General features: G+C 35.8%; 1 protein-coding gene across 1 annotated transcript in view; it reads right to left on the reverse strand.

Moving 5' to 3' along the window:
* GALNTL6 (polypeptide N-acetylgalactosaminyltransferase-like 6) overlaps positions 1-10892 on the reverse strand; it is a 281614-nt gene extending 270722 nt beyond the window's left edge. Inside the window, exons 1-2 of the mRNA XM_017744313.1 lie at positions 10887-10892; positions 10149-10257 (exon numbers count right to left, since the gene is read on the reverse strand). Coding sequence (XP_017599802.1) covers positions 10149-10257; positions 10887-10892 — 115 coding nt within the window. The remainder of the gene's footprint in view (positions 1-10148; positions 10258-10886) is intronic.
* Between the last annotated feature and the right edge of the window lie 6663 nt (positions 10893-17555).

Below are 17555 nucleotides of genomic sequence, written 5' to 3' on the forward strand. Positions count from 1 at the left end.
GCCCCTCAATAAATCTGGTTTTTGAGGAGAAAGATCTTTAGCAACCATGTTAAGAGAACAAGCATACACAATTCCCTAGCCCTCCATAACCACAGGTAACAGAGGAGTAGGACGTAAAGTTTCAGATGCATTACAAGAAATTCCACCATTTAAGTTGTCAAGTACATTTAAAACTAGAAAAGCAGAAAGAAATCATCATACCTCATACCTCACATTTTCCAGAGAGGAAAAAACCCCACTTAGTTTGTCTATTTTGTTGCTATTAATTCATCCCTGCATGTCACATGATTTAACTTAGAGAAAGTGTTTCTGCATATGTTTAATTTAACTTTTCCTGTACTTGCTTAAATAGTAAACCAACATCTTCACAATAGTGAGAGAAATTATGACAAAGGACTTGGACTGGATAAAGAATTGATGTTCTACTATGGTGAGTTGACCCTGGCTGGACACCAGGTACTCAGCAAAGCAACTCCATCACTCCCCTCCTCAGCTGGACAGGGGAGCCAAAATATAATAAAAGGCTTGTGGGTTGAGATAAGGGCAGGGAGAGATCACTCACCAACTACTGTGATGGGCAAAACAGAGCTGAATTGGGGAAAAATTAACTTATTGCCAAGAAACGCTCAGGGTCTCAAAACTTCTGCGTATGACTTCAGAAGTCTCCAAAAAAGAAAAAAAACATGAAAACATGATCTGTATCACAGTTTCTTACAGAATTTAAAATGTTGATCATTGTCTAAACTGGGAGAAAAAAGTCATTTCAATACCATACTGAAGTGGCAGTATGTTAGTAATGTGCTTAACTTACTCATTAATAGCAGCTAATTAAAATGTCAGCCCTCCAGAACTTTAACTACTCACAGCTTTCACTCTTTTTGTGAAGCATATGAAGTCTGGGCTTCTTTCCAGTATAACCACTTCAGTAAAAGCTGGGAACAAAATATATAGAAAGAAAATCCAAATAAACTAAAACGTTATTTATTTAGAGGCTTCTTTTCTTTTCCTGTGACAATATTAGAAATAGATTAGCAGCAGAATATTTGGTCTCTCAATTAAAAAATCCTTGAAGTATTCAATAACCAGGGTTGCTCAGAAAGGAGATCTGGGATGACAATAGAATCAGTATCCTTTTAGTGTCTGCAACTTGCCCTCTGGAGACTACTCCTTCCCCACTTTATACACCAGTACCCACTGTGTTTCTGATCAGTCTCACCTTTTGTAAACTGGCATGGAATAAAAATGCAAGGAGCAACTAAAAGTATCAGTAACCTCATATACATTAACAGTAGTTTCCAAAACACATACAAGCTATCCAATTAATTAGCGCGTAAAATAGAAGTAATGGTCAGGGTAACCTGAAATTATTTCAGCTATCTTTTAAAAACATAAAAACGTAAACCATTTCATGAGAAATTTCAAGAGAAAGACTGTTTCCATATTTTAAGAATACTTATAATGACCCTTAGATATGCATCTTGGTTTTTTAACTTTTTTTTAATCTAAGCATTTTTCCACTGAATTTCCTGACAAGTTTTACTATTCCCATTTCAACATCACCTGCAGAACCTTTACTGAAGATTGCCTAAAAAAAAAGTTCATTTTTACCTTGTAGACAGCAGAACTTTCACAGAGGTTGGCAGAACAAAATGTCACTCTTAGAACTGCAGTTTCTTTTTTTACTTTCTTTATATTAGGAGGAGGATGGATTCCCCCAGACACCACTTCACTGCAAGCATGCAGGGCAGACAACTTTGTGTCACATAATTACATCCAAAAGGTAGCTCTGTTCCTTGAGAAGCAGTGATTACAGGGCATTGTTTGATGAGCTAGTGTCTATAAAGCAAATTATAGCAAAACAATCATACATCTCTGCCTTTTCACATATATTCACTGGATGTCAGACAAATGGTTTCACTAGTCCAATAATTTTCCTCTGTCAGCTTGTTTAATGAAAACAGGAAGGAAAAGAAAGAAAGTCACCTTACACATATTTCAGTCATAAACTGCATTGAGATAACTATACTAGACTTTTGTACTTGCAAACTTAATTCATATCCTCAAAAGAAAGAAGCTATGACAGGAAAGTAGGCACTATTTATTGGGTTTTATTTTTTTTAGGAATCCAAACATCATGTTGTCTTTTTGAAGACCAAAAGGCTAAAACAATACTCCAAAAATGTTTTTTGTGAATGTAACTAAGTCTTCTGCTAAACTGTATTTTCTATACATGATAATAATTAAGTTTACTGCATCAAGTCAAATGAAAGCACATATAGAGTATCATACAGGAACACATTATACATAATTTTTGAAGAACCTTAACAATTGCAATGTTAAGGAAAGCAAGTAGTGAATTTTAGAGTGAGAGCTTTCTACTGTCTTTGGAATGGTGTGCTTGTAATTATAATGGTGATCATTCTCAACGATGAAGTCTGTAACATGCAAGGTTACTGACCAGGGTGCAAGCAATATGTGGCACTAGCATACAACACTGACAGCAAATTCCCCAAAATTATAATGTAGATTAGGCCAAGAAAGAGTCTTGCTCATTTGCCAAACCTTTAAAATTGACGTTCATAAGGGTTTTGACCTAGATTGAAGCTACAGGAATGTCTTTCTTAAATCTTTAAAAGAGATGGACTTTAAAGCTGGTTGACAGCAGTTCATTGCACATTTTAAAATTAAAAGATGACATAAAAGTAGTAGGAAAAATTCCATTTTCTCATTGCATCTGAATTGAAAAATATGATCTTGATAGGCTATAATTGCTGCCAAGTACTTGTTCAAGCTCTTTTACTACAGTTTAATCAGAATTCATTTCCTTCTGCTCTGTATTTGAGTTTTCACAGCAAACTAAGTGACGTTTCTTTGTTCCACTGAGTCAATCAATAATTGCCCTGAACTGACAAACTTGATCATTTTTACACCCATCACAAGAGACAATGAGCCTAATTTAGATGGTCTATAGAGATCTCATCCTCCTTACACACAGACAGGTCTAGCCTGAAGATCTCTAAGCTGTTTGTTCATTCCAAACTCTCTCTCCAAATGAGCCACGTTTTTGAAGACTGTCCAGATAAAATTCCCTTTCCAGAATTACTGCAAAACATATCTCTCTTTAAAAAATCAACCAAACATAAAACTAAACCAGCCAAGCACCTACAGATAAACTCCTACTAAATATTACTTAAGATAGCCCTGAAAACATTTAAGCACAAAGAGAAAGATGACTAACAGAGCCAAAAACGAAACCATCATTCGAGACTGCAAGTGCAAAATTAAAAGATCCGTTTTAGCTGAGACGTCCTCTCATACCCCTCCCTGCCAAAAAATCTCCAAAACACAAAACTTCTAAAGTCAAGTTTCCTTTTTTTTCAGGAAGCAACTCTATTAAACTCCCAAGTATTACACATTAAATACATTCACCAATATCAGCTCTTGATCACTAATATTGATCTAAGTCCATGAAGACAGGTCTTCACCACTTTGCAGAATAGGTAATACTAGACTTGGGACTATCACAACCAGATGGCATCTGCTTCTTATTGTTTTATTTAAATTTTATTTTTGCTTTGGCTTGTTTCTTTTTTTCTTTTTAAAACGGTGTGAGCACTCATATCAACTTTCAAATACAACGGGAGAAGGTACTAGAGAGCAAACTTTGGTTTGTTAAGGATTTTTGAAACCACATATCCCTGAACAGATGAAAACATAGAGAAAGATGAAAACGTAGCAACTTTAATATTTTTTCTAGGAGAGCACTTATTGAATTTTGGATACTAGTTTCATTCAAGAATATGTATCACTGATACAGTGAGAGTCATAAATATTTCTTGCCAAGTTTCTGGAAATACAGTTTTCTTTCTGCCTATCATGGTAAAAATCAACATGCCAATGCCCAGCACAAAAAAGTATACAGAAGATAATTTTCAGTGTTCTAAATAGTAGGAGTCATATTATGAACTGTGCTTCCTCTTCCTCAGTTGCTCTGGTAGCTCTTAGAAATTAGCTTACCAATTACATTTAGGTGGTTTAACTGATGAGTTTCCAAAGTGAGTGTGTGTGTGTGTGTGTGTGTGTGTGTGGTGGGGGAACAGGGAAGGACTGGCAAAGAATCACATTTACTTCAACCACAAAAAGGGCCTCATATCTGGCCATGGCAACAGAGGTATTGTGCTTTAAAATAGAAGCTTGGTTCTGACTTACAGCCACCTATAAACTCTTTCTAGAGTGGCAAGATTTAAGTGGCAAGAATTCTATCACGTACACAGTTTTCTGACCAATTCTATACAGCTGCAGCTTTACACTTCCTAGCTTCTCTGCAGCGTAATATAAAGTTGTAACTTGAGATCCAGTGAGAGTGTGTACCCCAGCTATCACTTAAATAACGCCATTTCACAATCAGAGGAAGCCACTCTGTAGTTACCCAGAGAAAACCTTGTGATAAAAAACCAAAACACCAAACCATATTTTCTACCTATCAGAGTTTAAACTTCTGGAAAAGGCACCACTGGAAAAAAAAAATTCTCTTTCCAAGTAATTATCTAAGAGTATAATAGTTTTATTGTGCTTGGCACCCAGCTCCAGGCTGATCTCACTGTTTTCAATAGGACATCCAGACCATTAAGAGTGGTAGAATCAGATCACAGTCTGCAGCACTTTATTTACAGAGCAAATACATTTTAATATGTGAAACACTTCATGTAACTGCAGTAGATTGCATCCATCTTTCATATTACACATCCTTTATGTGCTGTCTCCTTGACAAGCTGTGATTAACATTACAGTTTAGAATTTTTTAATCATGTCAGACTTACATTAAGATAAACTGACAAACATTTTTCTCTTTTACAAACAATGCATTTTAAACTGCATGAAGCATATTCATGATTAATGCTATGAACAATTAGGTTATGACTGTTTATTGAGACCTTGGCTACCACTACAGTTCCAATTATACTGCAAATTCTCAAATTCTTTCTAAAGGAATTGCAAGTTCAGAGACCTAAATTAAATTTAGTAAACTTGTTTAATATATAAGGTGCTGACAAAATTCCCAGTGTATAATTCCATATGAAATATGGCATAAGTAAATCAGTGTTTTATTATACATTTTTTTCCTGCACAACTTTTATTACATTTATCTGTATAAGTATCACAGAGCTAATTTTTTTCATAAACAATAGGAAATTACAATTAATGTTGCTTTCTGTATCACACTGCCTCGTATCTTCTAGAAACAGTCTGGCACTAGGCTTTGCCTTGACAATTTCTTCTGAATTTAAGAACGGGCCCTATTCAAAATTATTATAAGGATTAACCAAGTACTTGAACAGAAGTGATGGAAAAGGATCACCAGTGCACAATTTCTTTAACTGACACTGAAGTCAAATTTCAGGTGTTCACTATTTGTTACTGCTGCACAAAAGTGCTCATGTCTTTTGCCTTCTTTTGACATTCTACCCCAAGAATACAGAGCTCCAATCTATTTCCATTGTCATCACAAATATGTACAGGTCACTTATTTTTCAATATCTCTGCTTAGCTTGTTTATAAAAGTAATCTGAATGAGTGTTTGTTTGTAGAACTATAGAACATACTGTCTGTTTGTTTATAGAACTAACCTCTACGAAATGCCTGCACTGAGGCATGTAAAGGTCAAGATCTTTAAAATCCCCTTCTCCCAGTTAAGGTAACATTTTGAAGCAGCAGAAAGGTAAAGACAGTACCGAATACAGGAAAGAATTACAACCTTCATTCCTTCCCTCCCCATAAGGCTTCCACATGCTATTTAAATATACAAATAGGAGGAACAAAGACTGCAAATTGCTCAGTAACTGCTGGAATAGCCACTGGGTGTTACGGTACATTCTAAAAGGTTTTTCCTTTGAGATCTTGTTAGCAGACAAGACCAAAATGGCTCAACAGTCAAACATAAAAGTATTGACAGACATATCTCGGAAGTCACTTATTCTATTTCTTAGCCAATTTCTTTTGAAGACAAAGGTTTCTATAAATTTATATTTATACAGCTCCTTACATTTTACCATTCTCTCAGAAATTAGCTTATTACACTAAATTTTCAATCCACCTCATCGAAATAATCATTTCAGCATACACATGCAATCAGACAAAAATGCCTGCAAAGCATTATAAAGGAAAAATTAAAAGAATTGCTTTTAAAGAATAAATATTGAAAAAAAAACACCCAAAACCACTTTTAGTATGCAGTCTTTCTACATGTATCTTATAGGCTATTAACATCCCCGATAGAATTGATAAAATGCTTTCAGAAATAAAACCTCTTTTTTTTCTCTTTTTCTATTCCCTTGGTTACCCTTTTGTAGTACTTTACTTTGGAAAAGTTATCACTTGTGGTTAGAAATAGGTTATCATGATCAGAAATAGCACTATATTTAAATATAAACATTCAATCTGCATTTCTTTAAAAGCCCAAGAATTATACATATGAATCCTTCCTCTTATCTGAGAAGGGTTGTAATTCATCATTACTGCTACTGCTTGTAATTGATGATAGAGCTGAGAATTTCTTGAGTGAAATAGATAAAATAACTTTCAGAAATGGAAGAACAATGACATTGATTCTTGAGGACTTTTAGTCTCACTACTCAGGACATAAAGATAGAAGTGAAACCAATGTAATGTCTTCTCATGGATGATTCTGAATTACTACCTTAGGCTTTCATAGCTCTCTGCTGTGAATTTCATCATGGGAGCATTCAGGGATCTCAGACTCCGGGTTCTGCACAGAAACCATTGAAAACCAGTGCTATCAGTGCCACAGAAGCTGCCATGCCCCTGAAATGAACGTCTTGGTAGAAATGACCTCAGAGTCCTCCCTAGACAACTGAAGTAGGGAAATCTCTGATAAAACAAAGAATCAGCTACAGTAGCTGATTCATGGAAATGCCAGGGGCTTCAGCATCCAGGATGTCTACTCTCTGTAGAGATGCACGCAGATTTACAGTGCCCTGACACAACAGGCATTGTGTAGCTGGGCTAATACACACACCAGGAGCTACCTGGGCCATTACTACGCAGGCTGCATTCATGTAGGGTGCACCCACCACTCTGAACTCCAACGCAAGAGTGCTCTTCTCATACACAGAGACATTGTTTATTACTTACCAAAACAAAAACTGACAGATGTAGGATTTGCATTTGTTTACAGTTCTCATATTTTTAATGCAAATGAAGCATATTCTTCATCAAGGCATGTCATCAGTTGTATTCCCAAAGGAAAAGAAACTAATAGAAAGCGGTCTTATTTTCAATTCTGATTTCTTGTCAAAAAGCTGGCATGACTTATCAACTCCAATAAAGTCAGTTTCTCTGATTAGCTTATTTTGTTCCCTCCCCCTCCATTGTAATATCTGATTGACTTAATGGCTCACTTTAGAAAATGGAAGGAATTCCTTCCAAAGTATCTATCACAATTGTTTAGTTAGGAATTACCTTTTTTAAGGTTAACTTTTGCTTTCATTTTCCTATATTTCAGTCACTGGTTTTGAGCTAATGACAGAGTAATATTCAGAGAAGAATGGAAGCAATTGGGTTGATTAAATAACTTAATATTCATTTCACTACATCTATTCTGTACGGGTAAGTAGTATATTTAAGTCATTATACATTCCTTTCTGACACTGAGTAAATCAGGGCTTGGATAACCAGCAACTAAATGGATAGCTTCACTGTTCCATCAACAGTATAACAATTAGTACTTCTGCAACCCAACAGCATTTCCCTCTCTTGTCTTCTTGAATTCTTTTATCAAGATTAACCAACTAATATTATTAGAACTGGTTTGGAAGTCTTTACAAGTGCTTTTAAATTAAGTTATGGCTACGTGTAAAGCCTTGCCATTCCATCATTCACTTCAAGTACCTTCTCAAGTAGCATCACCATGCTAACAGAATGTGAAGTAACAATAGAAACACCATAAACGCAGATTTGAACCGCAGGTGTTCCAACACAGCCCTGCAAAACCAAAAGCAACACAAGCTCATTTCAGGATTTATATGCCAGATCATTTGTAATTTTAGAGACAAAAAAGATGAGCTAAAACACTTGAAATAAATAGAAATAATTCCTTTCTCCTCTGCATGTCTTGCAAAAGGCTTTATTCCTTGACTTCAAGAGGAGAGACCATTCAAATTCAAAAACATAGGTTTTAATTGGTGGAATGAAAAGGGATCAAAATATTTGACCATGAAACAGTAGTAGTCATGAAGAAACTCGTACCTCTCCATAATTAGAAATTATGAAATTCCCATTCCCAGTACTTAGGAAATCGTAAGCTTTACAGATAAACAGGCAGGCTGAATTAAAAAAATACTTCAGTCCTTTCTTCTTTTCTGTGCAACAAGCATTGACTGCCTTTCCTGAAATGTCCCAACAAGCCCTTTCACATCATGCTTTCAGATAGATTTTCAACTAATAGTGTATTTCAGCTAATGTTATTAGGAAGAGAAATCACATAGTATGTCCTAAAAAAGTGCATTGAGATGCTCTAGCTTTGCATATGTATTACCATATTGTGATTTACAAAGAGCATTAAAAGTTATTTTAATCTGTTGAATAATGTTGACAAATATAAATTATTTAAAAGATATCTCTAAAACGTCAAACTCAGCAAACGGTAAAATAAAGAAAAAATAAAAGTCAGAATTTCTTAATATTCACATACTACTACAGTTATCATGTTAGGTTTAGGACTGGGAATTACAAAGCCACATAACATGTTTTTTCAGTTTCTCAGCTACTCCATGCAATGGCTTGCATTACATGGGCAATGCTTTAAGCTATCCATCAGACAATCATAAGTATTACTGTTATTGTCCAAAACATACGGGGTCCACATTACATATTTAGAAATTAAAAGTACACTGCCAAAGCATCAATGCACAGCCCTCAAAAAGGTCCACTCTAACATGATATTCCCCACATATGTACAAGTTTCCACTTATATGCTGCTTTTATTTTGTACATTCTCTCTTGCATATTTGTGATTTTACATTTAGCAATTTGGAACACAGCAATTATTGATCTGACAACTACTAAATTGCCTAGAATAATTTCCTTCCCCTCCCCATCTTTTTTACCTCCTAAGCAGACGTAGGAGGAAAGGATAATTTCTTTAGTTAAGAAGATCAAGATTCAAAAGAGAAAGGGAAAAATAGCTTACAAAATTAACATACACTTGCAATATTTTAGTAGTTCAGGCTCCTGCAAAATTAAGTACTTACCAAGCCTTATGAATCTGTCAGATTCAGTTATAGAGATATTTTGGGGGAGGTTTTGGCTGTCTCAAGACAGTGGGATCAAGACAGCCTAATTTGTTTTACAATAGTAGATTGGCCTTTGTAGAATAATGACTTTCAATCACTGATTAAGGTGTAATTCAACTGCTGTTTCTCTTCCTTCCTTCTAATTTAATTCATATTACATTGAATAGCTGTACATTATGTTACAAAAGAAGAATTAAAATCTGAACATGCTTTGGTGACAGAAAGAGGAACACAAACCACACTCTCTGCATGTATGGGATGCAGCACGTAAAGGTACATTAAAATTACATTACTTACCGTAACAAAGTGTCCTTCAGTGTATTTGCAAGCACAATTTTCTCCCATTTTCAAATAATTGTAGACTGCCAGAATGAGATGAAGTTGCTTTAGCAAGACTAAAGGATTGGAGTTTGACAACGGCAAAAGTGTCAAAGGTTCTTGGCAGCTATAGGTACTGAGCTCAGGTTTTGTTCATTAATTTAAGGACAGTTTGGCTTTAGTTGTATGCCCTTTTGCAGACCAACACTCTGTTTCTATTTGGTCACAGTCTGACAACTGATTTCAACACAAAAAATAATTTGTTGATAATATTTTTGCCCATGTACAATCATTATACAGTTACTAGCATGAAACACATTGTCACATGGCTACTTTCAGAGATAAGGTATTTGTGCTTGGTCTGACCTCTCAATTCAGAACACAATGTCCTCGTGACATTGCTGCAATCAAAAAAAAACTTTTTAGGAATATCTTCTAAAGGACTTAAAAGAAAAAATAGCCATAGAGAGAAAGAATGAATAAACAAACCATTTTAATTTGCTCTGAACTCATGTATACCTGAACGCATAGCATCTTTTTGAATGCTTTCATAATCATGCCAGTCCTTCCTTTTCAGGCCATCAGTCCAGGTAAAGAGCTGTCCATCTCCCAGCCCCAAAGGAAGTGTCTGTGAAAACAGTAAATAAACAAACAAATGATATATACATACATATGTGGTTCATGTTATTATAGAGGAACCCTCATAATATGGCAGTAGCAAATAAAACATTCAGTTTATTCAATGCAAATATTGAAACTTTACTGTGGTAAATGAAACTATTTTTCTAAATACTGTGAGAAAACAGTGAATTTAGTTCTTGACAAACAATTAATTGAAGTACATCAAACAACTCGTGCTTAACATTTCTCTTTTCAGCAGTGTTCTGATACGACTGCTTGGCAAGAAGCTCATAGAGATTTAAACAGAACACTAGAACTGAACAGGTTTCAAAAATGTCTTATTCTTCAACACATGAAGGACTTTGATTTTTTCCTTAAACTATCACTTGTTCAAACTTGGATTTATAGTTACTCTGCACTTTGAAATGCTCCCCTTTAATTTTTTTCTAAGTTTGCTGCTACTAAGTTATTGCTATTGACACAAGGTCAAAGGACTGCATCAAAGGCACAGAGCAAAGAGACTCTCAAAGCACTTTCAAATCCTGTAGATCTTCACGGTAAGTGATAAGGAGAAAAATACCCCAAAAACACACTACCTCCACCCCCCTATCCCCACAGAATACCCAGAAAAGAAACCCCCATATAATGTCTAGTTGGTAAGCTGACTTCCCCTTTCCAAACTCCAAATCCCTGGGTAAAGCTAAGAACTGCTTTTTGCTTCTAAGCAAGATTATCTTCCTAGAGCTTTTTTTTTTTTTCCTCCCCCTTGATTTGTTCTGCCAAAAGCTAGTATTTTTACGAAAATTAAGAATCAGAATGTACCATTAGGAGTACATGAAATGTAGATCCACAGGAAGCAGTTCAAATAAAGTTAACCTTTTTCTAAATGCTTAACTTTCAAAAATATGTAGTAAAAGAAATGGACAAAATTTTGACAAGCAAAGAAGATGATCTGCTGTATCTGTGCTGAGGAATGGGAGGAAATGATTCATTGCTGCATAGGAATAACATGAAAACTCTAGCTCTGCTAATTACAGGTTTAAGTCAGTAAGTTGTCCAGAACAAAAGGCACATATATAATGCATGCTAGAAATGTTATCAAAGTTATGAGAAAAGACACTCGAAAAGAAGTTCCAGGGATGCAACATCTGATCAGCCTTCTACAAGGAAATACTGAAAGGCCTACAAAAATCTCATGCCTATGTAACAGTGATGTATGAACTTTGTAAACTCAATGAACACTGGAATCACCCATATTCTCTTACTGATTTTACACTACTTGCTGCACAAAACTGGATGACACTCACTGGCTCCAAGTGAAATTGTCCTAGCATACTCAGTTCGGATTTCTTTTTTCTAGGATAGACAAATATTTGCCAAGCTACAAGGTGCAGATCTGCTTGCTAAGCCATCCTTAAAACTGAGGATCAAAGGCTTTTGGATTTGTAAGCAAGAAGTGAGGAATGCCAGGCATGGCTGGTTACCTTCAAGCAAAGGATGCTAGAAATCCTGGCTGACAAAGATTCATGCTGAAAATACCTGCTTTGGAACAGCTGAGAAGCCTGGATATTTAGGGCAAAGTGTTGTGAGCTCAGTGCTCTCCAGTACATCCCTGAGATACTGAGAAAAATCCTTCACACTCTGCTAGCATGGCCTACGTTTCTAAGTTTCAGTATTAAAGGTAACTTATGTTACATAATGTCAAAATGCAATCTAGTTTGTTTATTCTTCTATTACCACTTTTGCAGACATATTCCAAGAAAACACTGTTGTCATATTTTAACATGATAAAAATCAGAGGTTCACGTGGAAGAATTGAAGAACTTAACACATCCTGATAAAAATATGTCAGGTTATCAAAATATCTAACCTTTAATGTCAATAAAATGAACTCATTAATTTAAATGATTTTTGAGTTCAAACAAGGCTAATATTCTAATAATAATATTAAATTGCTTGGGTTTTAAGGTCAGAAACATAAGGTAGAACATAGGCTGCAACAGCATTAATCATGATTCTTAAGCACAAATTCCTAAAATAATCTACTCTGAAGCAGTAAATGGTTCTTTAAAAGTTAGGCCCAGACAGATTCCCTTCAATTAAATTTGTACCTTTCTCAGTATGGGTACAGCTGGTGTGAATCACTTGGCTCCAAAAATGCAAGACTATTGAAACTATCAAAAGCAGGATAAACTTTACTTTTGTTACCCTTTATTCCTGTGCTGGCTTCTGTCCCTAAAAGTAGTTATTTAAATGGCAAGTTTGCAGGACACTGAAAGAAAGCTGAATAGTAGAGTTTACAGCTGGCTTCCTGTTGTCTATTTGCATTTTCATGCCACTACTCTTTAAAAATATTAATTACATGTAGTTACTTTACCTGATAGCATTTAGAAGTCAAATGTAGCAGGAGACTCTCTTGCAAGCATAATATAGCTAAATAAATATATCTACTAAAATTAATATAGCAAAAGGATAAATATAAATCCAAATATAGTATAATACACAAAAATCTAATTGTAGTCTTGCTATGGCTCATATTTTGGAAGGGTAACATTGCCCTAAGAGGAAACAGGAAACAAACCATAGTGTTGGTGCCGTTAGAAGTTCCTCTTTAACAACTGAGAGTATTGTTTGGATTGTTGGTATTTCTTTTTAGTGAATCCCTTAACTCCCTGATATCATACCATGGTGATTTTTCAGCTCTAACATCCTTTCAGTGTAAGGGGAATTCAATGGAACGCTCTAGCACGTCACTTTGTAAGACCAGTATTCAGTGGTGACCCCTACAGGGACTGGACTTCATTAAATTCCCTCTGTGTACACACTAGTTCCACCTCTGCAGTCAGCATGAAACAGGGCTTAGAAAGGGATGTCAAGTTGCACAGCCGAACTCTCTGGGAAGAGCAAGAGTTTTGCAGTGCAAGTTCTTTAGCTCTGAAGAAATCTAAACTGCCTTCAGACTCTCAACTAAATATCTCCCTTGTCGGCAACTGAAGGATTTTTTTTTCTTTTTTCCAAGTTGCTCTATTGTTCAACAAGATACAAAAGCACTTGAGAAAATGGGTTTCTCCATTTCACTTCTGCCTAAAGGAAAACAAATTGCATTTTGAAAGACCTTAAAATACAGTTTCTGGAATGTTTTAAAACTGCTAAAAGGCTCCATTGTAAAACTCTGTATGCTCACATGCCTCTTTTATCCAGATGATAATGACTGGAAGAGCTCCCATTTCTAAAGCATTTCTAGCTGTTGAAGAAGGGAAAGAAAAAAAAAAGGAAAAATAATGCAGTATTCTTACTCTAGCATTTGTCTTCTGCCTACATACTTTTCTTTCTCAGTTCTCCACCTTTTTTGCTACCTTGACAATTTAAACTACTTTGCATCAAGCTAGAGGCAGCTCTGATTTAGTCATACACAGGCTGACTCTCTGGTGTTATGGCTGGATATATAACAACCAAGTGTTGCTACTTGTAAGTACATACAAGAAAGCCCATACAATTCTACATCCCATTTCAGGAAGACAAGTTTTGAGTAGCTGAATGTGACACTGAACTTTTGCTGAACACATATTTAACCGTAAACGGAGGGACTCAAGTGAAATAAAATCAACCACGACATGCAAGTTGTGCTAACGAATGCTAAAGAAGGCAACAAAAGAAATTCTTCATTTTAGGGGTAATGTATAAATAATCAGACCAAAAAATTAATAAATTTATGCTACAAAATGCATAATGAATTCAGCACAAAAATGGTTTTAGGTGTTTAAACAAATAAACAAATAGGGTTGGGTTCCAACCCATAAAAGAAAAATTTATCAAGTATTATTAATCTCTGTCTAGGAAAATTATCGAACCATACATCATAGGAGATATGGTATTCTGGAAATATACATTTGCTATTTGCACATCCTAGGGTTTAATGTACTTAAATGGCAGCAACACTCCACAAACAGTGTGGAAGTGTTAGTTCTCCATGTGCCTGTAACTGTAAGAGCAACAATACTCTTTTGGTATATGTAAGGGCCTTAGAAATGGAAAGCATGTCTTCAGAACATTATGGTTCCTTCCAACACATGAAGTAAGGCTTCTTCCTGGTGGAAACCAAGATAAGAGAAAGGAGAAGACTCAGGCACACCTGCCCCTGCTTCCCCCAGTACCTCAACCTAACACAAAAGCAAAGCTTACACGTACTCTTTACTGACATATCAATATGTATGGGTGAGAAACCAGCTCAGCTGAGTAGCTGAAACATACTCAGGGTTTTCCCCTACAAAAAAATTCTGTAAGTCACCCACAAGTAGTGCAGTCTGCTTCTACAGCCCTAAGCCTCTTGAACTCATGAACTATTTTCATCATTGCACTACTATTATAATGGCAAATATACCATTGCATACAAAGTGTTGGCTTTTGACCGACTGTCAAAAAAATCCTACAATAATTTATCATCCAGCCATTTGTTACATGTAGTATGCACCTTTGAGTTACACATTTTTAAGTGTTTCAGTCCAAAAGGGATTATCCACCTACAGGAACATTACATACAGCATCTGCCTTACTATTTCATTTTCACATTAACCTCAAATCTTTTGGGATGCAAGACTGATACAGTACTAAATAAACTCAGAAGACTCTTCTCCTCCAGAGAAGACTCAACATCTGGTTCAATTACAGAGAATATGATAAGCACAAAAAATAGCACAATTACCAAAAACTCACTCACAGACTATTAGATCCCTCAGAGAGGAAAAAAAAGCTTCTCTACTTTGACATTTGAAAGCTTGAACTAAGAAACAAGTTCCTTCATTGAATAATTCATTTATTTCTAATTTCACTCTGTGGAAGCATACAATTAGAGGGGACTTAGGCAAGAGAAGAAGATATTTCAATGGAAATACACTTTTTAAAAAAAAAAAAGATATAATTACAGAAATTACAGATTCACTTTGAGCATGAAGATTTGCTCACTGGCTCTAGGGATATTTTACTAAACATCAGTGTATAACTGAATACTGCACTATCAAAACATCATATGATGATCAGCATAACCACTTCAAATTGTTTAATGAATTTTAGGAACTAATCTTATTTAGACATAAGCACTTGTTCAGACTCAGGAAAAGATAACGCACGGGAAATAAAGGCAGTGAAAAAGTACTGAGCTTAGACACCTTTGGGGATATTTCAAGAGAAGCATAAAAATAACCACTGTTTGATTCCTCTGTTATTGGAATAAAAGCTTCTGTATAGTGTTTGTAAACAGTGTTGTGTAAAACACATAATTCACTACTTTTCTTGTATCCTTCTAATACAGATCATTCTCAGGACTCTAAGCTCCGACCAACTACTCTGATCAAAAAAAACAATAACAAAAGAATCAGAACTCATTGAGCAATTAAATTAATTCATTTATCAAAATAAAATTAAGGATAACTTTCTAAAGAATGGTGTCACTGAATATACGTTCATCATAAATATATATAAATATGAACACTGAATATATGTTCATCATAAATCAGCTGCAAAATCACAATATGTTCATTTACCAAGTTTCTGTCTTGTATTATCAGAAGTATATGAAGACAGACATGCCCATGAAGCTTCCTTCCCAGTGGCTGAAGAGTCATGAAAAGTATTCATTTTGAAAGATTTCCCCTTTTTCTGATTATGGTACATTCTAGCACAAGACCATCAAAATGAAATCTTAGCACTATGGCAGCCAAACCTGAAGCGCTCAAGCAAAATCCATTCTGGTACAGTGACTGGGTGAGGATATTAGAGATGACAACCAAAATATTATGTCCCCTAAGGATGTGCCTGATGCAAGGCAGTCTGATCTACGGAAGAGGTATAAAACCCAAGCATCACACTATCTCATCTCTACACCTTTATGCTTAAGCTCTGAACACTGCCTGGGTTGCTCTCCTTTCCTGTATCTCTTCAGTATCAGAGTAAAAACCAAAAAAGGCCCCATATCGGAACTGAAATCTGTGTATAAGTACCACACATAGTGAAACAGGTACAATACAGCCCTTAAGTGCCTGTGAAGCTCCCATCACCGTAAAATGAAAGTACCACATGTAGCAATTTGGATCTATCATGAATCTTTCCTAAAGATAGCAGGAACAGGCATTGTACGGCCTAAAAATATCAGCCAATAGTTTTTAGGCTCCAGGATACATGTTTCCTGTCAGGATCCTTCTCTGGGATTCTGTTCCTCTAGGTGGGGAGCAGGGGCTGCAGTACATGCAGTGGCAGGCTTTGGGATGGGCAGCAGCTGCCCTGCACAAGGGGACACCCACCTCTCCATGCCATCTACTGACAGCTCCCATTGGTCCTGCACCCCTGCTGGGCAGCCACTGCCTGCCAAAATTGCTGCCCATTGGAAAGGCTCTGATGATGAAGACAAGGTTAGTCAGTAAAACGTAGAGAACTACTATTTCCTATCAAGAGAAGGTGGTAAAGGCTCTAAATCTAGAATATTTCAAAAAATCTTTCAAAAAGAATGAAAAAATAAAAATACACTGACATATAATTACTGCCTTTTATTTTTATTTTTACTCCATTTTTATGTACTTTCAAAACATTTTAAGAACTGTAAATCTGAATTGTTTTCCAAATCCTTGGCTTGAAGACATATAATAGAAACTTTAGGACATGATGAGTTTCTTCATATGCTCAGATTTCCTGTGCCACTTATTTGTTATGCCACAGCATATAAGCGTTCATTGCACTGACATTTACATTAGTAGAAATAATTAGACCAGCACACCAAAAAAAGGGCAGCACTTGATTTAGTCTGCGACACCTGAATGACTCAAGGTTATTTCATTTTCAAAACACTTATATCAGACTTTTTGTGCTTGTAGATTCTAGAATACCCTGGACAACCCAGTAGCATCATGCCATCAATTCCAAATCAAAGCTGTTAATAATGTTATTTAGAAAATGCCAAGCTCCCCAGGCATTTCATTACAGAGACTTTTATAGACAGGTATAAAAAGCTGTTACTGCTGCACTATGGTTATATATTTCAGGTCACAAAACTGCAGCAAAAAAATTAAGTTAAAACATGAGCACGGAACTGCAGAGGAGTTTGGACTCCACATCTGTTGAATGTGAAACATCGTGAATTGCCAAAGGTGACCTACAAAGTCTGGCAGTGAACCTTGGCTTCCCAAATGACACAATTTGAACTGACTGTAGGATAGGAGGCAGAGTCTAGACTTAAGGGATAATAAAGAAAAAAAAAAATAACAATAATTAAAAAAATATTCCTCAGACCAAGCAACTCCCATCTCCTTCTTCCTG

The sequence above is a fragment of the Corvus brachyrhynchos genome, unplaced genomic scaffold, assembly GCF_000691975.1.
Source record: "Corvus brachyrhynchos isolate BGI_N302 unplaced genomic scaffold, ASM69197v1 scaffold17, whole genome shotgun sequence".
NCBI lineage: Eukaryota > Metazoa > Chordata > Aves > Passeriformes > Corvidae > Corvus > Corvus brachyrhynchos.